The sequence below is a fragment of the Lynx canadensis genome, chromosome B3 (genome assembly GCF_007474595.2).
Source record: "Lynx canadensis isolate LIC74 chromosome B3, mLynCan4.pri.v2, whole genome shotgun sequence".
Classification (NCBI taxonomy): Eukaryota; Metazoa; Chordata; class Mammalia; order Carnivora; family Felidae; genus Lynx; species Lynx canadensis.
In genome coordinates, this window is record NC_044308.2 from 115025652 (window position 1) to 115050641 (window position 24990).

General features: G+C 40.2%; 1 protein-coding gene across 1 annotated transcript in view; it reads left to right on the forward strand.

Moving 5' to 3' along the window:
* Positions 1–324: 324 nt before the first annotated feature.
* The window catches only part of SLC39A9 (solute carrier family 39 member 9), a 53521-nt gene continuing 28855 nt past the window's right edge, over positions 325–24990 (forward strand). The window contains exons 1-2 of the mRNA XM_030319416.1: positions 325–1090; positions 21310–21418. Coding sequence (XP_030175276.1) covers positions 995–1090; positions 21310–21418 — 205 coding nt within the window. The 5' untranslated portion in view covers positions 325–994. The remainder of the gene's footprint in view (positions 1091–21309; positions 21419–24990) is intronic.

Below are 24990 nucleotides of genomic sequence, written 5' to 3' on the forward strand. Positions count from 1 at the left end.
AGAGCATTTGGGGCCATAGAGGCGCACACATTTCCGGCAGCTAGAGTGGATACTGACTCTGTCACAGCCATCTTGGATAAGGGCGATGGGGTGCGCAGGGAATTGCTGCAGAACTTGAAAAATAATCATTTCTTTTCAAGACGCTGTCTTCCGTACTCTTGTTATTGGACAGGCGCCTAGAGTGATCACCGATATAGACTGTGACTACAGATATCTTTCAATGGCCCTATTCAAAAATGGCGGTAGCATAAGCCTCCTGGGCCATAGGTCGGTTGTAACCCGGAAGTACTCTTCTAAAGGAGGGGGCGGTGAAGCAATCCGGAAGTGGATTAATGAAGAGGTGCCACTTGGCGGCCATGGCAGCTGTAGTATCGGTGGCTCTGGGTCAAGGCCCAGCGGAGTGGAGTAACATGGGCAGTATCGGGTATAGGGCAGAGACAGCTTTGTATCATCTTCGCTGCTGAACCCCTAAGCCCATCGGTAGAGACCTGCAGGACTCTTTCCCCATTCTAGACTCGGAGGAGAGTTTGCCGGGACTGGTGGGCTGGTCCCAGGCTGGCGAGAACCGCCCCAAGGAGGTAGGGGAGCCGGGAGGACGAACAAGTTTGCTTGGGTTTTCCTCCTTTTCCTGCTGCCACCTGGGACGTTGTGGAGGGAGTGGGTCCATTGTGCCACCATTCCGACGATTGAAGAAATCGCCCTTTGCATACCTTTAACTGTTAACCCTAGGGAATCCAGTGACTGGCGTCTGAAAACAGGGATTGGGACCTGAGATTGCTGAAAGTTCTCTCTGGTGCTAATATCAGCAAAAAGGGACTGTTTTCAGGTGCGTTCCAGAGAAGGGTTTCGTGAACACATCTGTTGGTGAGGAGGACGAAAAAACTGGAAAGTCCACTTGTCTTGGAATCACCACACGCGTTTAAGAACCTAAGCACCCTTTGAAGCCTCTGAAAATTTGTAGTCTGGTGGCGGTGGGTAAATAAAGGAGGACAGAATGGATGATTTCATCTCCATTAGTCTGCTGTCTCTGGCTATGTTGGTGGGATGTTACGTGGCTGGAATCGTGCCCTTGGCTGTTAATTTCTCCGAGGTAAGAAATTCTCAATTTTCTGTCAGTTGTCAGGATGGGTGCTAGGAAGTACTGACAGTTGTAAAGAGAAGCGGTTTCCTCAATTAAGCTCAGAGCTAAAGATCTTCTTAGGAAAGACTATCTTTTTAAAAGATGCATAACATTTCATGGGGCGCCTGGGTGGCTCAGTCGCTTAAGCGTCCGACTTGGACTCAGGTCATCGTCTCACTGTTGGTGGGTTGGAGCCCCGCGTTGGGCTCTGTGCTGACAGCTCAGAGCCTGGAGCCTGCTTCAGATTCTGTCTCCCTCTCTGCCCCTTCTCATTATCTCTCTCTCTCTCTCAAAAATAAACATTAAAAAAAAAAAGATGCATAAAATTTCATAATAGGAACAAACCTCATTTTAGGTACTAGAGCCCTTAACTTGGGGTGGGTGGATCCACTGAAGATCCTGGGGTACTCTGAACCTTGTGAAATTGCATACAAAAATTTAGGACTCTCTGCACATTTTCCTGGAAAGAGGTACCGTAACATTCTTTGGATTCCCAGAGGTTCCAAGGAATCAAGTTTCCAGATTGCTATCAAGGAACATAAATGGGGAATATTATTTGTCTGTATACATTGAAATCAATATACTTTATCTTTTTGAGGAAATGAAGCATAGTTTTTTGGGGGGAGAGGTAATTTTTTTGGATTAGAATCCAAAATTTTCTGGTTTTTTGAATTAGTTTTTTGTTAATACAAAAATGAATTCATGCTAACGAATGAAGATAAGAAAACTAGATTGTTCTTAACTCACATTTCCTTTTAAAGAAAGAGAGCATTGGAATGCATATTTGAAGTTGTTTTAGATCTTTACTTAGAAATGAAATTTTTGTTAATATGTTTTGACATTTTGGTTAATTTGTACATTTGTCCTCATTTGCCCAAACATTAATGAGTGGGGAAGAAAGGTGGAAGCATTGTTCAGTTAAAAGTGCGGATAAGTTCCTCGTAAAGAGCTCACAGCATGCACAGTGCTCAGACATCTAGGGGAGAAAACCCATTACATTTGGAAGGAACAGGATTTCATGAGTATTTGGGGGTTCAGCAGTAAAATAGGCCCAGTTTCACCGCCAGTCCTGAAAGAGCTTTGTGAGAGAGCAAACTGATAGACCAAACCTAACCCACAGACTTAATTTGTTAGGTTAGCACAGTATTTAAGGTTGTTATTGCTTTTTTTTTTTTTTTTTGTCTGTATTCCCTCAAGGCAGTAGTTGGCTAGAGCTGAGCAGTGGTAGATTGTTAAGGTCTTTGGCTGTGAAGCCTGCTTCACTCATTTGGGCCACCTGCTGTCCAGTACTTTGTAAGCCTGCTTTATTCTGCCTTGAACCATATTTTCTATTAACTGCATTAGAATTGAACTGGCCTTATCAGAGCTAATATTTGTGAGATTTAAGTTGGCGTATATATTTAAAAACTTAACTGAGGTAGCATTTATCAAAAATTATAATGTCTTCAAATAAAAGATTAATGAAACTTTATTTGTATAAAGTGCTGAGAACTTTTCCAGTTTCAGTATCTTCTTGAACCATCTTGAGTGGTTTTTGCAATATGCGATCTGCTATCTTCTTTTTCACTGAAAGGAAATGTGTACATGAGTGGTGTAATTAACCAAGCCATTAATAAAGATAATTAGTATGACATGTCATTTATGGCTATCTGAATTGATGGTCAAGTGGTCTTTTCCAGCTGTAGGCCTTAAAATGCTATAAATCACATTCATGACATTCTTTTATTATTACAGCAGGCACAGTCCATTTTGAGCTCGTAGAATAAAAATGAAAATTATATATAACTTAGACATGTTAGAATCCAACTGATGTTTTTTATCTTCTAGAAATTAAGCATTTTTTCTAGACAGATTATACTATTATGTATTGATGTATCATGAAACTAGTGAGATGATAAATGTGTAAAAACTAAACTTCATTCATGGAGGCTGGGAAGCAGTTTCTACCTTTAGCAAATAGTTCCTAAGCTTCTATACTGGCTAAACAACTTTCCTTTAAAAATTTTTTTTAAGTTTATTTATTTATTTTGAGAGAGACAGACAGCATGAGCAGGGGAGGGGCAGAGAGAGAGGTAGAGAGAGAGAGAATCCCAACCTGGTTCCGTGATGCCAGCGCAGAGTCGGACATGGGGGCTCAAACCCACGAACTGTGAGATCATGACCTGAGCCGAAATCAAGAGTCAGACACTTAACAAATTAAGCCACCCAGGAGCCCCTGAACAACTTTACTTTTTAAGGAAATCTGGCTTTTTTTTAGAGACTAGCATTATTATAAATAAAAAGACCAATCTAATTTATTTTACAGTTCACTTTCATCTATATGGAAACATATGCTTTTTATTCATGTTCTTAATCTAGCTGCTGCTTTTATTCAATACAGTATTTTCCCCTTAGAATTTCTCAGACAGGAATAAAAGTTCAAAAACCCATTAATTATGGCAAAATTAGTGTTCAGAAATGAGTTAAAATTAAGTAACCTGAAAATTGCTGCAGCAGTGGTGCCTACCTGCTGTATCTGACCATCCGGCTTTATGTGACAGTGATCTCATCACTGTCTTCGGCATTCCTTGCCCCCAGACCAACTTTCTTGATGCTTTTGTAACTTCTTTCTTGCTTCCTTTATGCCTAAGTGATTTCTAAAATGAAGGAAAGGAAAATCTCTGATTCCTTTTTTTTTTTCATGTTTACTTATTTTTGAGAGAGAGAAAGAGAGACAGAGCACGAGCGGGGGAGGGGCAGAGAGAGGGAGACACAGAATCTGAAGCAGGCTCCAGACTCTGAGCTGTCAGCACAGAGCCCGATGTGGGGCTCGAACCCACAAGTCATGTTCTCATGACCTGAGCGGAAGTTGGATGCTCAACTGACTGAGCCAGCCAGGCGCCCCAAAATCTCTGATTCTTGAAAATACTTATGAGCAACTGATGCTGAAGATGCTCCGTTCTTCAGCATATGGGAAGGAGAAAAACTAAAGTTGTAAAGAAGGCCAGAGCATGCCTTACACAAGTGAAATCCCGTCTGGTAAAGGAGTTGGAACCACTAGGTTAGTACTATCTTACGATGTTAGATTCAGTTGGTAACGAGCAGTTTTCTTTGGCTCTAAAGGAAAACGCTACGTAAGTAGGTGAAGAGCCTACAACTTAACGCTAGCTGGAATTAACCCAGCTTAGCAAGTGCTCTGACTGATGAATGAAGTTAACAGCCGAAGTGAGAACAGACCGAAGTGAGATGTTAGATGGGTTATCTGAGGATTGTTACTTACCTGAGCACGTCTCCTCTTTGCCACAGAGCTGGTAACAGAGAGCAAGCTGTTTGCACCAGAGCTCTAGGGCAGTGCTCCTCCAGCTGTCTGGTAGATGACTAATTTTTGGTCTTGTTTAATTTCCATTCTATTGCAGACCAATATATTTATAAAAATTAAACACTAAAAAAATGAAATGGAAAAAAAGGCATATGAACTACAAGCCCAAATGCAGTGTAATCATATTGAAGAGGCATACAATTTCTTATATAATTGTAATGTTTCTATCATATACAGTGTTCTGAAGGCTTTGTCTCAGTTTCACACTTCTCTTGTTGCAGACCAGTTTGGGTTATAATGCCATCTTCTTCCTGTGTTAAAATCGTATAAACCCATAGGTATGCAGATGAAAGTAGTGCTGCTCTCACTTCAGTAAGGGATTCAAGATGACCAGTAATGCACTCAAGCCCCAGGAACTGTCTGGGACAGGTAGTGTAGTTCAAAAACAGTGTTGCTTTTTGAACAAGCTCTTTTAACAGCCAGATCTTTCCTTTTAAATGACCTTATAGGACTGTTGTGAGGATGTAATGAATTAATATAAGGGTGAGGCTGTATTCTAGGCCATAATAAGAACTTTAGAAAATGTTGAGGACTATACTCCTTACTGATTATGAAAACTTCTTTAAGGTTTTCATTTTTAGAACTTTGTTCTAAATTATAATTTTTTTCTAAAGTTTATTTATTTTGAGAGAGAAAGAGAGAGGAGGGGAGGGGCAAGGAGAGAGGGAGAGAGAGACTCCCAGGCAGGCTCCACACTGTCAGCGCAGGGCACAGCACAGGATTCGAACTCCTGAACTGTGAGGTCATGACCTGAGCTGAAACCAAGAGTCAGATGCTTAACCAGCTGAGCCACCCAGGAGCCCCTTAAGTTATAATTTTTAAGACTTTATTTTGAAACAGACTCCTAATAGAATTCCTCCATCCCATTGTCCAGTTACAGAAACTTCTCAGCATTTTTGTTTGGAATCTGAAAGGTCTTGTTTGGGGATTGGCATTCCTATTCACCATGAATGCTCCATTTGGAGAGACCAAGCCTTCTCTAGTCTGCCTGCCTTATAGTATTTTTCTTAGTATTTGCCTTTTTTTTCTTCATTAGTTCTCATTTTAAGCTTTGTTTTACTTTTCATGTGTTTAAAAGTTTTATGTCTAATTATCATAACTCATTCATGATAAGTATCTCTGGGACTTTGAGTCACCAACAAAACAGACATTTGTGTCTAAGGAATAAATTTGTTCAGCGTGCTTTTCTGACAATTGGTTCTTTTTGAAATAGATGTGACAAAGTGGTATTTTTAAGGGCTTTTGCATTGTCTGGTATATTAACGTTTTATTCTCTTCAGGTAATGCGATAAAAGTGATGCCTGTTTGGAATTTCATTTCTAAATTCAAACAGTTTACACTTTGCTTTCTCTCTACCCATACCTGGAAAACAATCAGTAACTTTATGTCTTAGAAGATTATTGTTTCATAAGTGTCTTTGCTTGATAAAAATGTTTGGATCAAATAAAAACTAGATAAAATCTGGTCCAATATTTTCCTGAAAAGCTTTCTTTTCCCTAGGATATTATGTGGATAAGTGCTATTGAAACTTATCTGTTTAATAATATTAATAATAGTTAATGCTTATTGAGCTCCTTCTGTGAAGTGCCAGGCACCGATATGCGGTATCTTATTTAATCTCCAAGAGGAGACAGATAGGTACTGGTATACCTCACTTTACAAATGTGCATACTCAAGGCTTGGAGAGTGTGGTAGACACTGGTAGAGGTGGGATTTGAAACTAAGTCAGTTTGATTGCCAGTCCAAAGCACTTGATCGTTAGATATTTCCTTTTCTGATGAGCACTGTAAGAAGGAATGAAAGACCATGGGTCTAGATTGGCACCTTAGCTCCTCAAATTAGGAACATCTTAACACCACTAACTTTATCTCCATTAGGAGATATCCCCAAATTAGGAATATCTTTAACATCACGGACATTCTACCTTCCACAGTACATCTCCTGCCTTGTGCTTTGTCAGTGTAGCAGAATTGAAACTACAGAGGTAAACCACCTTCAAATAGCATTGAAACCTTTAAGAAAGAGCGGAATATATCCTAAATGCCCTTTAAATTGACACCTGCCAACTTAGAATCTGAAGCAGTTCCCATTTTGAACTGTCTAAAATTAATTTCATACTTCGTAATCAAGTCAATTGTAAATTGTGATATTCAAGAATTTGCATCGGAGGTGTCTGGGTGGCTCAGTCGTTTAAGCGTCCGACTTCAGCTCAGGTCACAATCTCGCATTCCGTGAGTTCGAGCCCCGCGTCAGGCTCTGGGCTGATGGCTCAGAGCCTGGAGCCTGCTTCCGATTCTGTGTCTCCCTCTCTCTCTGCCCCTCCCCCGTTCATGCTCTGTCTCTCTCTGTCTCAAAAAGAATTAAACGTTAAAAAAAAAAAAAAGAATTCACATTGTTTTTGAGGGAAGAAGACCTAAAATGAATTCAGAATGCCTCTGTATGTGATAGTCTTAACCTTTCCTGTAATTGAAGAATTTAGATGTGCAACTTTGTTGAATGGTAACAAGGTTTAAGATCCTCTGTAGTTCAGTTTGAAATCCCAGGTAATAAGTAGTAATGCTAAGTGTAGTACAGGTATTTCTTAAAACCTGATGGAATTGTGGAAGTCTCAGTCTGCCTCAAATACTAATATTGAATGTCTAATTTTATTGAAATAAAATAGAACTAGGTAGCAGTTGGTCTGGAAATTCTTCTGCCCCGGTTATATGGATTTTTAAGTGATGAGGCTTGGGGTTAACTACTGGATAATTACATCTAAGTATCTGTTGCAAGCCCTGTATGTCACTGGGGGTCAGTTTTGTAGTAACCAAAAAATATACCCTAGTTTCTACACCTTACATATTCCTTTCATTAATTCTTCATGCATTTGACAAAGGCAAATTGGGGAATCAAGATGGATGCTAAAAGCAAAAAAAATAAAAAAAAGAAAGAAACAATGAAATAGGTTTTGTGGTGAAGCAGTTGAGCATAATGTTTAAGAGTACAGATTCTGGAGCTAAATTACTAGATTCAGATAGTGGCTCTGCCATTTGCTGGCTGTTGTGAGCCTGGGCAAATTACTTGGACATTTTATGACTCTTTTGTAAGATGAGTATCTATCTCATAGGATTGTTGTGAGGACTAAATGAATTAGTATATGTAAAGCAATTATAGTAGAACATGCTTAACATAGTACTTAAAAAATATTGGCTATTATAATAGAGATGAAGGAGAATATTGGTAGCACCTCTGTTGTATAGAAATTGTCCATCCGGAAACCTCATTAGTCTAAAAGATCAGAAAAGTCTCTGATTAGCTAAATAGGCAGACTGACTGTCCCTGGCTGTCACTTCTATGTATCATTTTTTGTAATTCTAGTGGGTTAGTATGCCAGTTATCAATTTACTGCCTCTCAGCTCCAAATTCACTCTCCGTTGACCACTCTGCAGAAATGGATCTGGGCCCTTTAAATATCTTTCCTTTGCCAGCTGGCACAACATCGCACTTTGTCAACAGGGGATACTGGAGAGAAATTTAAGAGGAATGGCTTTTCCTTCTTGGTCCATGCTTGCCCGCAGGCTCCTAGGCAACTATTCTGGCAAGAATTCTTATAGGCCCGGCTGCCCAGCTTCCCCCACAGGCTCCTCGCAGCGCGTACGTTTGACTTCTCAGGCCTCTGGAAGGCTTCTCCAGGGCCCAGCTCCTGCAGGCAGGTTTTCAAGCCCCAGCCTCCCGCTGAGCACATACTTCTCCAGCACCCAGCACCCAGCAGTTCTCACTGGCAGCACTTCCCCTTGGCAGTTTTGCAGGAGAGCCTCTCCAGTAAGACACTTTCCCATAAACAGCTTTCCCCAACAGCCAAGAGTGCAGATTTCCAGCAAGTTCCACCAGTGTGGCACCACAGAAACTTCTCTGCCTGTAATATTGTGACTTATAATCAGTATGTATTTGGTCTTCCTGTTTCTGGCACAGAGCTCCTAAAATCCTTGGAATTTCCCAAGTGATGAGAGCCATAAAGGTATCTTCTGGCTGTGAATGAGATGATTTTTAGAACGCCCATAGTTAACGTAGGGTTGGAGGCTGGGTGCCAGGGGAACCAACCAACTGAGGGATTGGAAGGTTGGAACCTTCATTCCCAGCTGGGAAGAGAGAGGGGCTGGAGGTGAGATCAACTGCCAGCGGCCAATGATTTGCTCAATCTTGCCTAGGTAATGAAGCCTCCATAAAACCCCAAAAAGACAGGGTTCAGAGAGCTTCTAGGTCGATTGACACATGGAGGTGCTGGAAGAGTTTTACGCCTGCGGAGGGCATGGAAGCTCATCGCCCTTTCCCCATACCTTGCCCTGTGTATCTCTTCCATCTGGCTATGTCTGAGTTCTGTCTTTTTACAAGTAACTGGTTAATCTAGTAAGTAAAATGTTTCTTTGAGTTCTGTGAGCTGCTGTCTCAGGTTAACCAAATCCAAGGAGAGGGGATCATTGGGACCTCCAGTTTATAGCCAGTCAGACACAGCTGACAAACCTGGACTTGCACCAGTGTCTGAATGTAGCCAGGGCGCAGGGGTGCAAGAGCACCCCGTTTGGCCACTGGCCACTGACAAAACCCAAAGGCAGAGAGATGAGAGGTGGTAAAACAAGAAAGGAATTTATTTCAGCGAGGCCAGTGCTGGGAAGACAGTGCACTGGCATCTCAAAACTGTCTCCAAAGGGCCAAAAATACTTTCAGGTTTCTATAGGAAAATGTTGGGCAAGGCCCGATGGGTAGATGCAGGATAATCAGGTCAGTCATTGCCTTGGGGTCAGTTATACAGGGTCTTGCTGGCTCTAGGCAGCCCTTTATCGCTCTCAAGGGGGTAGTTTCAAAGGGGGTGGTTTCAGTTCCCTTCAGGGGATGTTTGTCCCTCAGGGTGGGTCTTTTGTCTGAGTTAAGAGATAACCTGGAAAGAAGAACTTGATCAGTTAGAAAGTTAGAATGGAGGTAATTGAAGTCCTCTTTCATGAAGGTGAGGGGCAGTCTTGTAGGACTGAACCCTTAACCTGTGGGCGCTGATGTCTCCAGAAGATAATGTTAGAACTAAGTTGGATTGTGGGACACCCAGCTGTGCCCCAGCATTGCTTGATGTGGGGAACCCCTCACCCCCCAACACACACACACACACACACACACACACACACACACACACACCAAAATTGGTCCCAGAATCTTTAACCTCTCTTCACTGAGCCCCAGCCATGCCCCTTCCAGCAGGGTTTGGATTTCAGTCCGCATGGGACCTCTTTGACCACCCTTACCTCAGTCTTACAGTAGACACTCCTCCTTTTATCTGCTATTCTTACATTCTTTAGAGGTCTCGTTTATTAGCTCATTTCTCATTATTCCATCCCCTGTTTTAAGCTTTCTCTGTTCAAATTATGATTTTTCTTTCTTGATTGGACCCTGACTAATACAACTGGGGAATGGGTCATAAAAATCGAATAACTACTAAGACTGAACAGTGAATCAGGCCTGGAGGAAGATAAGGCAGTTCAAGTGCCATGATGTGAGGTAGCTGACCTTCAGTGTCAGTGCCTGGAAGTCATTAGGGAGTAGTGGAAACTGTGGTCATCTGAAGAACTTGGGCCATTTGACGACCTCTGCCTTGGTGTCACCAAATCTTCCTCCTCTTGAGAAGCTGGAAGTCAGGATTTTTCATGAAATTTTCTGAATTTTACATCTTGGCTACCGAATCAAATATTGTTACATCACTGTGTGGGCCAGACAGCCCATGTTTGTGAGTTGCCAGTCTAGAATTTCTGGGCTGGACTGATTTCTAAGCTCTTGGAAAACTAGAAGTAGCAAACTAGGAGGTGTGGGGGAAGCAAGGAGAGGAGACACATTGTAAAACAATAGCCAGAGGGGGAGACTGGAAAACACTTGGAACTGCAAAACATCAAAGTGCAGTCCTTTGGAACCATTTAATAAAGGAGAAAACATCTCCCTGTTTACATTAAGGGCATTGTGCTTTCTAATCTGACCATAGTGCAATAATAGTAATAATAGCTACAGTGTAAGTTTATGTGTTAAGTTCTGTGTTGATTTTAATAGTAACCTTGAAAGGGAAGAATTTTTGTCCTCTTTATAGATGAGGAAACTAAGCTCATACTGATTTTACAAAGTTCAAAGGGGCTATTTATATAGCCTCTAAATAAATGAACAAAAATTCTTTCCTTGAAAAGAATGGCTATATAATATAAGCTCTCTGTGAAAATTTAGAAAATATGATAATCTGTAAAAGGAAAATAAAATCATCTATTATCACGTTGTCCAATGAGAATCACTAGTAACATTTTTTATTTCTTTCCATTCTTTTTTTTCTACTTGTCTACATTTTTAACGTGGTTAATTATGTGGTTTATGTATAATTTTGCATTCTCCCTTCTTTTAGCTGGTAGTATAACATAAGCACTCTATTACTAAAATTGTGTTCTAGGCATTTTTTAATGTTTTCATTACGTTTAGTTATTTTATGCATAGAATTTTTTTTTTAATTTTTTTCAACGTTTATTCATTTTTGAGAGGCAGAGAGAGACAGAGCACAGGTGGTGGAGGGGCAGAGAGAGAGGGAGACACAGAATTTGAAACAGGCTTCAGGCTCTGAGCTGTCAGCACAGAGCCCGATGCGGAGCTCAAATCCACGAACCATGAAATCATGAGCCAAGCCTAAGTTGGACGCTTAACCGACTAAGCCACCCAGGCGCCCCTGCATAGAAATTCTTATATATTTAATTTGTTCTCAAAATTTTGCCATGGTAATAGTGTTGAATAAACATTTTTGTGTCTAATACTATGAACATAGTTCAGATTATTTCCTCAGAAGTAGAATGACAGGATCAAAGGGCATAAATGTTCTTAAGGTTCTCAATCTGTATTACCAGGTTTTTTAATGCATTTTTTTCCAACACATGCAAATGACACTGTATTCTCACAAACTTTGAATACTTTTATTGTTAAGTTTTAAAACTTTGCTAATTTAATAGAGAAAAATGTATCTTTATTTACATTTTCTCAGGCCAACTGAACTTCTTATGTATTAATAATACATATATTGCCAGGTTCTGATGTTTTCCCAGGTTCTTTCCCAACAGGTTTTGGTTTGTGTTTGTTTTTGTAGTCACACTGAACAGTCTTATGGGATTTCCATTTATGTTTAGTTATTTTATGTTTGAAAAGACTCCTGCTCAAAAAGAAAAACAAATTAGTCCTGTCTTCCAAGGTTGGAGGAAGCGGCATTAATAAAGTATTGCTTGTTCTTACCTCTATGTCAAATGAATTAGGAAAGCAGAAGCCTGTATGCCACTGGGAAAATGGCAAATTTGGAGCCTCGTTTGCTTGAATTTTTATCCAAGTATCCGGGTTTTGAGTTCTTATTCTTGCGAAGGAGGGGCTTAGGAGCCCTTTATGCGTGCTGCTAATGATGTTGGAGATAAGTGCCCACGGTCCTCTGTGCTGAGTGAGCTGATGTCATGCACCTACGTGGTGATACTGGCAGTACCACGTGCCCTTCTAACAGAAGAGGACACTGAACTTGCTCAGGGTCACGCTGCGGCAACTTAGAAGCAGGAAACCTTTGGGCATCTAGTCTCGGCTGTAAGGACTTGAAGGACAAAGTTCATATTTAAGTTTTCTTCGTCATCTGTTACTGACAATTAAAAGCAGGTAATATAGCAGTTAAAGTGAATATCGTCAAGTTAAAGGAAGTCCCTCCTTGAAGTAGGTTTTTGAAGTAGGTTTGTGTGTAAAAATATAAAGATGGCCTTTGTTGCTTGAACAGTAGTACTCTGCACTTGGGATATTTCATTGCTGCAGTGCCTAGAGCTTTGAAGGGAGTAGTCTTATAATAAGTGACGCATCTTGAATTTTTTCGGAGACTATAGCTGATGCTGTCAGTACTAAAATGAGCATGGTACAAGGGACATTGAAATAAACTTTTAAATGCTAAAAGCTTTAAATTAGTGGCTTATATTTCATCAAACCAAATAATTTGACTGTTTGTATGAGCAGTGAAGAAAAACCATTTAACTATGTTGGTGTCTGCCGAGAAAATTAAACTGACTTCAAAGCTTTACACTGATAGTTAATGGCATTGAATACAAGCTGTTTTAATTAATACATCTGGTCAGTCCTTTGGCTCAGTCAGGCTGCAGCTGTGAAACTGTAAAATGAAATAACATAAAGCCAATGGCATTGCATGGTTCCTGCCTCTCTTGAGCAAATACGTCATTTCTCTGGCAGAAATTATTACTTTGGGCACTCTCTTTTCATCTTGAACCACACTTGGAATTTGTAGTTCTTCATTTAAGTACATCCTAACTGATTTACCAAAGGCAAAAGAGAGAATCTGTCAGCATTTTAACTTTGACATATATACAATTTTGAGATTGAATCTCAAGTTGTGAAGCTCTGTGAAAAAATAACAGCTATACAGATAACATGGAGCCACGTTCTCTAGTGCTTGAAATAAATCAGATTGCATCTAAAATAGTTTAGGTAGTTAAGAAATTAGTAAAAAATAAAACTGGAAACTAACTGGTGGCAGTGATTGACTACTGGTTCTTTTTTTCATCAGAAGTGTTACCTCTATAGTATTAGTCACCCTGAGAAGGTTAGCAGACATTTATCAAGCTCATAAAAGTTATGGAGGGTAAATAATCTCTGTATTGCCTGGTTGAAGATTGAAATGGTGACTAAACAAGGTTTTGAGCTCCTTGGGAAAAAAAAATAAGTGTCATTTCAGGTAGTTGTATTAATGAGACAAATGACAACATTACCTCACATTCACTTTAATGGAATCCTGTTATGGTTCTTTATTATATGTACTTGAATACCCTTTGAGCCGAAGCTTAAATTCTAAAGCAGCTAACCACTGAAAATTCTTGACATGGTTACACTTGTAAGGAATATGTTAGGCCTATTTCCCAGGCCTGATGAAGCTTCACTGCATTTGTGTATCTGTTGATATTAGAGCCAGTGACATGGGGGGTACCAGTCCCTAGTGCTTTGCATGGTGCCGGGCATTTAATTCATTCTTCCAATAAATTTTTAGGGAGAATCTGGTATATGCCAGATTCTGTCCTATAAACTGCTGAACGTTGAGCAGTAAATTAAAAACAAAAATCCCTTCTCTCATAGAACTTAGAATTTTGGGAGGGAAGGACAAACATAGTACTCAGTGGATGTTTAACTTCATTTGGTAAATAAATGTGCTTTACTTAATTTCAAAAGGAACTAAAACATAATGCAGTTGTTTTAGCTTGCTTGGTCTTTCCTCCAAGAAAGTACTATAAAACTAGTTGATTTACTCATGTTTACCTTGATCTCTTCTTACAATTTCTCAAATTCTTTGTTTCTAAATTTGCTTATGTATTATAATACAGACCTCATGTTTACACTGCAAGTCAGGGTTTTCCAGGCTTTTGGGTTTCACGGTCCAGTAATATATTTTTTTTTAAGTTTTTATTTATTTTGAGGGAAAGAGAGAAAGGGAGAATCCCAATCAGGCTCCGCCGTTTTGGCACAGAGCCTGATGCAGGGCTTGATCTCATGAAACTGTGAGATCATGACCTGAGCCAAAATCGAGAGTTGGACACTTAACTAATTGAGCCCCAGGCTGGTAATACTTTTGAATTTAGGAAGATTGACACAAGATTGCTTGTTTTTAATTTTGCCAAAAATTTTGCTAAAAAACAAAAACTGTTGTCACCAGATGATTTTTTAAAAGAAAGGACATTTTAAGACCAAAAAGTAGGTAGGGCATAATCTCAGAAGAAAGAATCGTCCTCTACATTGACGAAATAAAACCTTAGGAAAAGCTTGCTACATTGTCCTCCTCTTACTTTGCCCTGGACCTTTAGAAACTGTCAATAGAGAACAAATATAACTATAATTTTGGTTTTCCTCTTGATGTTGCTGAGGGATTCTTCCGGCTCATACTGTTTAAAGAGGTTGTACAATTGCATGTTATCTTTTTTCAGATAATGGGTTGTATGGGTTTTTGTGTTTTTTTTTACATATTTATTTTGAAGGAGAGAGAGAACACACACACACACACACACACGCGCGCGCGCGCACACACACATGGGAGGGGCAGAGAGAGAGAGAGAGGGAGAAAAAGAATCCCAGGGAGCCTCCGTGCTGTCAGTGCAGAGCTCAACTTGGGGCTCAATCTCATGAACCGTGAGATCATGACCTGAGCCCAAATCAAGAGTCTGATGTTCAACAGACTGAGCCACACAGGCGCTCCCAGACTGTATGTGTTGTGCCACGTGGTGGACGTTGCCTTCGAATGTACAGGGCAACAGTGTGCATTGTCAAATCTAATCATGCCCCTGCCACTAACTAGCCCTAGCCGTGTGATCTTGAGCAAATTATTTCTCACCTTTGGTCTTTGGTTCTTCATCTGTGTATCAAGAGAGGATCATTTTGTACATTTTCTTTGAGTTCTTAAACTTGGATTCTATGTCAATAACTTTGGTAGCTAGTATCCCTCTTTTTAAAGTATGCACCTAAAGATTAATAAAATAAAAATAAACAATTTTTGTTGTGTCTTTCTAAAGATTTGGACCAAGTTCCTTTTCATATTCTTTCAGCTGAGAGCGTTTAATTGTTCGTACGTGATTAAAAAAGAGATGTAATTTCATGACTATGTGCTTTAAAGACTTACCATGATTTCTTGTAATGACATTTTGCTGCAGGTGGAAATGCAAGTGTTTTCAAGCTTACTAGGGCCTTTGGGACATTCTTACAAAATCTATTGCAATATATTTAGAAATATGGTCCATATAGGGGCGCCTGGATGGCTCAATTGGTTAAGTGACTCTTGATATTGGCTCAGGTCATGATCTCACAGAGCATGGAGCCTGCTTGGGATTCTCTCTCTCTGTATCTCTCTTTCTCTTTCCCTCCCTCCCTCCCCCCCCTTTCCCATTTCTTCTCTCTCTCAAAATAAATAAACATTTAAAAAAAAAAAGAAATGTTGTCCATAGAAATAAGTGAATGGAATTATGGGTAATTTTGCCTTGGAGAGAAGAATATCTAAAAATACTAGATTATTTTATTTATTTTTTACTTTTATTTTTTATTTTTTAAAATTTACATCCAAATCAGGGTTAGCATATAGTGCAACAGTGTTTTCAGGAGTAGATTCCTTAGTGCCCCTTACCCATTTAGCTCATCCCCCCTCCCACAACCCCTCCAGTAACCCTCAGTTTGTTCTCCATATTTATGAGTCTCTTCTGTGTTGTCCCCCTCCATGTTTTTATATTATTTTTGTTTCCCTTCCCTTATGTTCATCTGTTTTGTCTCTTAAAGTCCTCATGAGTGAAGTCATATGATTTTTATCTTTCTCTGACAAATTTCACTTAGCATAATACCCTCCAGTTCCATCTATGTAGTTGCAAATGGCAAGATTTCATTCTTTTTGATTGTTGAGTAATACTCCACTGTGTGTGTGTGTGTGTGTGTGCGTGCGCGCGCGTGTGTGTACACATACCACATCTTTATCCATTCATCCATCATTGGACATTTGGGCTCTTTCCATACTTTGGCTGTTGTTGATGGTGCTGCTATAAACATGGGGGTGCATGTGTCCCTATGAAACAGCACACCTGTATCCCATGGATAAATGCCTAGTGGTGCAATTGCTGGGTCGTAGGGTAGTTCTATTTTTAGTTGTTTTTTTTTTTAATTTTTTTTTTAACGTTTATTTTGAGACAGAGAGAGACAGAGCATGAACGGGGGAGGGGCAGAGAGAGAGGGAGACACAGAACCGGAAGCAGGTTCCAGGCTCTGAGCCATCAGCCGAGAGCCTGACGCGGGGCTCGAACTCACAGAACATGAGATCGTGACCTGAGCTGAAGTCGGACGCTTAACCGACTGAGCCACCCAGGCGCCCCTCTATTTTTAGTTTTTTGAGGAACCTCCATACTGTTTTCCAGAATGGCTGCACCAGCTTGCAGTCCCAAGATTATTTTATTTTTTTAAAGTTTGTTTATTTTGAGAGAGAAAGCACAGGTTGGGGAGGGGCAGAGAGAGTAGGGAAGAGAGAGAATCTTAGGCAGGCTCTGAACTGCCAGCAAACAGCCAGACTTGGGCTCAAACTCACGAAAATGTGAGATCATGACCAGAGCTAAAATCAAGAGTCAGAGGCTTAACCAACTGAGCCACCCAGGTGGCCCCCATTAGATTATTTTAAAGAGGTTAAAATTTAAAAGGCAACATTTTAGGAAAATTCTTTGTTTACTTTATTGATTTGAAGGTCTTTTTCTTCATGCCCATAGATATCTAAGTTCTTCTGGATGGCATGTATCACTCAGTTATCTTAAATTTCACCTGCGTCTTTTTTTTTTTTTTTTAATTTTTTTTTTCAATGTTTATTTATTTTTGGGACAGAGAGAGACAGAGCATGAACGGGGGAGGGGCAGAGTGAGAGGGAGACACAGAATCGGAAACAGGCTCCAGGCTCCAGGCTCCGAGCCATCAGCCCGGAGCCTGACGCGGGGCTCGAACTCACGGACCGCGAGATCGTGACCTGGCTGAAGTCAGACGCTTAACCGACTGCGCCACCCAGGCGCCCCTCACCTGCGTCTTAATTTTGTGGTATGCGAGCCTCAAGAACTCACCTCTGCTCCTGCTTTTTATAACTTGTCTCAATGTAGTACTTCATATGAGCCAATGTAGAATATTTTAAAGCACTTGGTAAATGCCTAGTAAATTTGTGGATTGGTCCAGAATTGTGAATACCACTGGGTTTTCCATGCAGTCATTGACATAAAATTGTGATGAATGATTTTTAAGGAATGTTTGAATGACAGATGAATTGTTTAAGAAAAAATTTGGGGGAGGTGCCTGGGTGGTTCAGTCAGTTGAGTGTCCAACTCTTGGTTTTGGCCTAGGTCATGATCTCACAGTTTTGTGAGTCCCAGCCCCATGTCTGGCTCTGCACTGGCAGTGAGGAGCCTGCTTGGGATTCATTCTCTCCTTCTCCCCCTCCCTCCCTCCCTCCCTCCCTCTCTCTCACTCTCTCTCTCTATCTCTCTCTCCCCCTCCCCTGCTTGTGCTGTCTCTGTCTCAAAATAAATAAATAAATTTTAAAAAAAAGAAAAAGAAAAAAATTTGGAAATGCCTTTTAGTATCCCACATAGACTCTGAGTTTGGTTTCAGAGAGTTGCCATGAAGAAGCTTTGTTAAAATTGAATGGTTCTAAAATGAATCCTTTCAAGGATCCTGGCTGAGTAAATTACTACCTAGGTAATTTTTATAGATCTGTAATTTTGTAGAGTAAAAGGTACCAATCTTAATAGTTCGATGAATTTTGGCAAAGGTAAACAAATGTACCTAACATTCCAGTCAAGATTTAGAACCTTTCCATCATCCTAAAAAAGAAATAACCTGGTGCCATTTTCTGGTTAAGCCCTCCTGCCACTGTGTTTTCCCACTAACCCCATCTGCTATTGGCAACCACTGTTGTGATTTCTTTTGCCAAGGCTTAGTTTGGCCTGCTTTTGAATTACATATAAATAGACTCAGTAAGTAACTCTTGTGTAAGGCTTCTTTCATTCAAACATCAGGACATGTTTTTGAAATTCATTCAGGTTGCTGTATGTAGCGGTAGTTTATTCCTTTTTGTTACTGAGTTCCATCGTATGAATATATCACAGTTAGTTTATACATTCCCTTATCGATGGACATCTGATCCAGATTGTGCCTAGTATTGAGAAAGCGTCTACGAACATTCTTGCACAGGTTTTTTTGTGAACATTGTTATGTCTCCTGGAAAATACCCAAAGTGAAATTGTTGGTTTAACTTGATATGAGACTAACGGTTTTCCAAAGTGGTTGTACCATTTTATGGACCCACCAGCAACGTGTGAGTCTTCCAGTTGCTCTGTGTCTTTGCCATTACTTAGGTTTGTCAGCCTTTAATTTGAGCAATTTTAGTGGCTGTAAAGAGGTATCTTGTAATTTAGATTTGCGTTTTCCTGGTGACTAAAGATGTTGAGCACTCTTTCATGGGCTTATTGGACATCCGTGTATCTTTGGTGAAGTGGCTGTTCAGTGTTTTACCCATTTTTTGTTGTGTGGGTTTTTTGTTTGCTTTTGCCTGTTACTGAGTTGTGGAAGTTCTTTATCAGTATCTTAAGTTGGGTTCCCCAGAAAACAGACTCTAAGGAGGAGATTTGCACACAGGAAGTTTATTGGGGGACACTGTGGGGAATAACACCTGGGGAAGAACGAGCAGGATTAAGCAGATGGAGAAGTTGAACTGTTATTTGGTTATATTAGAGGCCTCAGCTCACCTTGCAGCAGGCTCTGAAGCTGGATGGCCCTTCAGAGATTTCCTGAATGGAGACAAGGAGACCTGGCTTTGTACCTCCCTCCATACAACCCAGTGGACTCGTCATGGGATATGGACTGCCCTGGGAGAGGTTCGTCAGTACCCTTTGGCCCAAGGTCAGGTCCTCACAGGGACTCAGCTGTCTCATCAGACTGCAACACTCCCCGTGGCTAGGGGAACAGGTGTCTCCAACCTGAAGGAGGTGATGTGGACAGTGTTCCCACAGCGTGTTACAGGTGTATGTATTGTAGCTATTTTCTTCCTGTATATAGCTTGTCTGTTCGTTTTCTTAGTGGGTCAGCAAATGTCTTAAGTTCTGATGTGGAATTTTTTTGTGTCCTTGATAAGAAAATTTCGCCAACACCAAAACTGCACAGATATTCTTCCTTCTAAAAGTTTTTGAGTTCTAGATTTTATATTAAGGTATAATCCATCAGGAATTAATTTTTATGTATGATGTGAGCTGCCACCCAAGTAATTCTTGAGGGCGATCAGCTCTTTTTAAGTACATCAGTTTCATTTCTTCTCATCTTCCCTTAATTTGCACTACAGGGGCGTCTTTCATTTCCATTTCCCAGAGTTGACCATGGTCAACGTCAAGATGCTGACAGGACAGTTTTCTTCCCCAAGCAATGTATTCGCTAGTTTGATCGTGGAGTTCTGAAAGCAAGTCCCTAAAATGAAATGGTGTGCTCAGTGCAGTTCAGTTTACCATTATTTTTGTCCTTCCTTAGAAGTAAAACTTTACATTCATGAACGTTTTTTTAAAAACCAAGGTGACTTTTAAGAATTCGTTGGAGAAAATGAGAAGACTGACTCACATACCATGTCCCCTTCTACACAGAATAGAGCTGTTTTTCTGTCTTGTGTTCTCTGTGCTCTGACAGTTTGTCTCAAATGAATGCTGTGATTAACAGTGCTTTGATGAGCTTAGTAACTTGTAAAGGACAAAAACTCTTAGAATAGCTCAGTATTAAATATTAAAATAGTAACACCAGTTGTTTGGTGTCATTTTTCCAAAATGCTTCAGTCACTTTCTCCTGTTGCCTCCTATATAAGACATGTACAACTGTTCTTATTTTACAGAAGAAAAGCTGAGGTACTGAATTATGAACCAGTTTGGACATGGGGCCATTTTCTGCCTCCCAAGCCAGTGCCCCCTACTACTGGATGCATTCAGAATGCTGTATCTATAAGTAGCTAATAACGGCCATCCTGAATGTAGGAAGGACCCACCTGGCCTGTGTGCTGGGAAGCAGGGGGTTTCCCCTCTTGCTACATAGCAGGTATTAGCTGGTGCTGACATTGCAACTGTAGTTTCCCCGTTTTCACTGGAGACACAACGAGATCTAGATTCCTTCCTTCCTCCCAAACAAGGAAGGAGCCTTAATGCTTCAACCAGCCTTTCAACTAAGAACCCATTTTCCCACAGACAAAGTATGTATACGTCTGTACGTACATATGTTTGTCCCCCTAGCCTCAGAGTCACAGGTTTAGTAGGAGAACAGAGATAACGCAGACGGTTATTTTTCTTCACCTCATAAGGGAAACTAAGACAGAAAAGTGAAGCATGTACATGACACACCACTAATTATTAAAACATTTTCATAAACAACATACATAACTACCCCCTTTTAGTTTTTTAAATCATTTTTCATACTGCTAAGACTCCAGGAAGCCATATAGGGCACACCTGCTTCAAGACACTTTGAAATGTAATCTTATATATCTTGTATGTTGGGAGGCAATCTCTCAAAGAAAATTGGGTGGAAAGAAAAAAATCGAGATTAGTTTGGATTAAAACTGTAGATCATTTATGGCATTGATTGTGATGATGGTTTCACAGGTATATGCGTATCTCCATACACATCAAGTTGTATACATTAAATATCTACAGCTTTTGGTATTTGAGTCATATCTCAGTGAAGCAGTTTTGAAAGAAAATCCATAGAACATTTTAGTACCGAATTAATTAAGCACATTTTTTTCATCGTACTTCGTGTTCATTGCAGCTCAATTATGAATACGTTTCACAAATTGTATGTTACATATTATGTTTATAAAGTATAAAGTCAAAAATTTGTTAATGTTTAATTTATACTTAACTCTACTTATGTATACTTGCATTACAAATATGAGATTATCGTTGCATATTGTCTGCCATCAGCTTTTTCCTCATGGCAGTACATCATGAGTTTCTATATCCATGAATAGAATCATAGTGGGGGTTTTTATTTTGTTTTTTTTTTTATTTAATTTTTGAGAGACAGAGAGAGACAGAGCCTAAGTGGGAGAAGAGCAGAGAGAGAGGGAGACACAGAATCCGAAGCAGGCTCCAGGCTCTGAGCTGTCAGCACAGAGCCCGATGGGGGCTCGAACCCATGAGCCACGAGATCACGACCTGACCCAAAGTCAGACGCTTAACTGACTGAGCCACCCAGGCACCCCTCTTTTCAACAGTTTCTTATGTTTTCTTTCCAGGAGCGACTAAAGCTGGTGACTGTTCTGGGTGCTGGTCTTCTCTGTGGAACTGCGCTGGCGGTCATCGTGCCTGAAGGAGTACATGCACTTTATGAAGATATTCTTGAGGGTGAGAGAGAGAGAAGAGGGCCTTCTTTGAGAGATGTTGTTGACATGGAGAGTTGAAAGGAGAAGCCTAGTGGGGGTTTTTTTCCTGAACATAGTTCATATTTGCCATACAATTCTACCCTGAGAAGAATTCTTAAAACTTCTCTTCTGACATCTTTGACATTGAACACACCCTTAGCAGTTTGTGAATTGGATGCCCCAATGGCTAATGATGTTAAACACTTTTTCATATGCTTGTTTACCTTTATTATGTGTTCTTTATGATTCAAATTTTTGCCTATTTTTTAAATTGTGTTTTCTGGGGTGCCTGGGTAGCTGAGTCAGTTGAGTGTCTAAGACTCTTGATTTTGGCTCAGGTCATGATCCCAGGGTCATGGGATCGAGCCATGCTTTGGGCCCTGCACTGAGCTTGGAGCCTGCTTAAGATTCTTTTCTCTCTCCCTCTGCCCCTCTACCTGCTCCTACTGTCTCTTTCTCTCTCTCTCTCTCTCTCTCTCTGTCTCTGTCTCAAATTAATTAATTAATTTTCTTATTATTGATTTTTGAGAGTTCTTTATATATTCTAGACACAAGTTGTTATTTTTTTGTTTTTTTTTGCTTTTTTAAGTAAGCCCTAGGCCCAATGTGGGGCTCAAACTCACAACCCCAAGATGAAAGAGTCACATGTTCTACTGACTGAGCTACCAGGCATTCCCTGGATACAAGTCTTTTATCAGATAGGTGATTTGCAAATATTTTCTCCTACTCATTGGCTTATTTTTTCATTCTGTTAACAGTATCATTCACAGAGTAGTTTCTAATTTTGATGAAGTCCAATTTATCAATTCCTTCTTTCGTGAATTATGCTTTGGAGTCATATCTAAAATCCCTTTGCTAAACCCAAGTTCACAAAGATTTTCTCTTTGGTTTTCTTCTAGAAGTTTTATAATTTTAGGTTTTACACTTAGATCCATGATCCATTTTGGGTTAATTCTGAATATGGTGTGAAGGTTTATTTTTTTGGATATGGATGGATGTCCAGTAGTTCCAACACCATTTGTTGAAAAGACTATTCCTTCTCTGTTGAATTGTCTTTGCAGCTTTGTCAAAAATCAATTGACTGCACTTGTGTTGGTCTATTTTTGTACTCTCTATTCTGTTCAATTGATCTACATGTCTTTCCTTTGCCAATACAGCATTGTCTTGATGACTATAACTTTATAGCAAATCTTGACATCAGATATGGAGTCCTTCTAACTTTGTTCTTATTTTTCAGAATTGTTTTGGTTAAACTAGTTCCTTTGCCTTTCTAAATAATTTTAGAATCAGCTTGTCAGTATCTACAAAATATGGTGAGACTCTGATTGAGTTGAATCTAAGCTTAATTTGGGGAGAATTGACGTCTTAAAAATACTGTATTTTCCAATTCATGAATACAGTATAGATCTCCATATTTTTTTAGGCCTTTGATTTCTTTCATCAGTGTTACAGTTTTTAGTTTTTGTTTTTTTTTATTTTTTTTAACATTTTATTCATTTTTGAGAGAGAGAGAGAGAAAGTGTGAGCAGGGTAGGGGCAGAGAGAGAGGGAGACACAGAATCCAAAACAGACTCCAGGCTCCAAGCTGTCAGCACAGAGCCTGATGCGGGGCTCATAACCTGAGCTGAAGTCGGCCGCTTAACCAACTGAGCCACCCAGGTGCCCGTTTTTGTTTTATTTTTTTTATTTTTTTTAATGTTTATTTTTGAGAGAGAGAGAGAGAGAGAGAAGCAGAGTGTGAGTGGGGGAGGTTCAGAGAGAGAGGGAGACACAGAACTCGAAGCAGGCTCCAGGTTGTCAGCACAGAGCCCGATGCGGGGCTCGAACTGAGATCACGACCCGAGCTGAAGTCGGACACTTAGCCAACAGAGCCACGCAGGTGCCCCTGTTTTGTATGTTTTTTTTTTGTTTTTGTTTTGGGTTTTTTTTTTGGGGGGGGGGTTGTTTGTTTTTTAAGTAATCTCTACACCCAGCATGGAGCTCGAACTCAAAGCCCTGAGATCAAGAGTTGCATGCTCCACAAACGAGCCAGCCAGGTACCCCCAGTATTGTGGTTTTTAGCATACAGATCTGCAGGTATTTTGTTAGATTTATACCTCAGTAATTCATGTTTTTAGTATGATTGTAAATGGTCCCGTAAAAATATTTTGATTTCCAGTATTCTAGTATATAGGAATTTGCTAAACCTAACTTGTTATAGGAGTTTTTTTGTAGATTCTTTGGGATTTGCTAAACAATCGCATCGTCTATGAGTAGAGACAGTTTATTGTTTTCCTTTCCAGAAACACTTTAATGTTTATCTTTCCAATAGTCTTTTAAAATTTTTTTTCCTTTTCTTATTGCACTGGCTAGACTATCTAGTATGAGGTTTACTAGGAATGAAAGTAGTCAGCCTTGCCTTATTCTCATTCAGTCTTTCACCATTAAGTATAGTGATAGCTTGGGGCGCCTGGGTGGCTCAGTCAGTTGAGCGTCCGACTTCAGCTCAGGCTATGATCTCACACTCCGTGAGTTTGAGCCCTGCGTCAGGCTCTGTGCTGACAGCTCAGATCCTGGAGCCCACTTCAGATTCTGTGCCTCCCCCTCTCTCTGCCCTTCCCCTGCTTATGCTCTGTCTCTCTCTGTCTCAAAAATAAAAAAAATACTAAAAAATTTTTTTTTAAAAAGTATAGTGTTAGCTATAGGTTTTTTTAAAGACTTCCTTTTCAAGTTAAGAAAGTTTCTCCTTTTGGGGCACCTGGGTGGCTCGGTTGAGCGCCCCACTTTGGGTCAGGTCATGATCTCACAGTTCATGAGTTCGAGCCCCATGTCGGGCTCTGTGCAACAGCTCAGAGCCTGGAGCCTGCTTCAGATTCTGTGTCTCCCTCTCTCTCTGCCCCTCTCCCACTTGTGCTGTCTCTCAAAAATGAATAAATGTTAAAAAAAAAAAGTTTCTCCTTTTATTCCTAGTTTGTTGCAGGTGTTTATCTAGTCTCTTAATGTGGTGAATTACAGTGATATTCAAATGTTGAACTAGACTTGTGTATACCACCCCCCTTGATTGTTAGTAGATTATCATCACTGGATTCAATCTGCTGATATCTTGTTGAGGGTATCTGTATCTTTGTTCAGGAGGACTATTGGCCTGTGGTTTTTCTTTCTTAAAATGTCTTTGTATGGTTTTGTTGTCAGAGTAACGCTGGTCTCTTAGGGTTGGAAAGTGTTGCCTCTTCTGCATTTTGGAAGTCTGTAAAAAAGCAAAAAATATTTCTTTCTTAAATGTTTGCTAGAATTTACCGGTGATACCATCTAGGCCTAGAGTTTTCTACTTTGGAAGGTTTTTAGCTATGAATTCAGTTTATTTAATAGACATAAGACCATTCAAATTACCCATTTTTTTCTAAGTTAAAGAATTAGTCAGGGGCGCCTGGGTGGCTCAGTCGGTTGAGCGTCCGACTTCGGCTCAGGTCATGATCTCGCGGTCCGTGGGTTCGAGCCCCTCATCGGGCTCTGTGCTGACAGCTTGGAGCCTGGAGCCTGCTTCGGATTCTGTGTCTCCCTCTCTCTGCCCCTCCC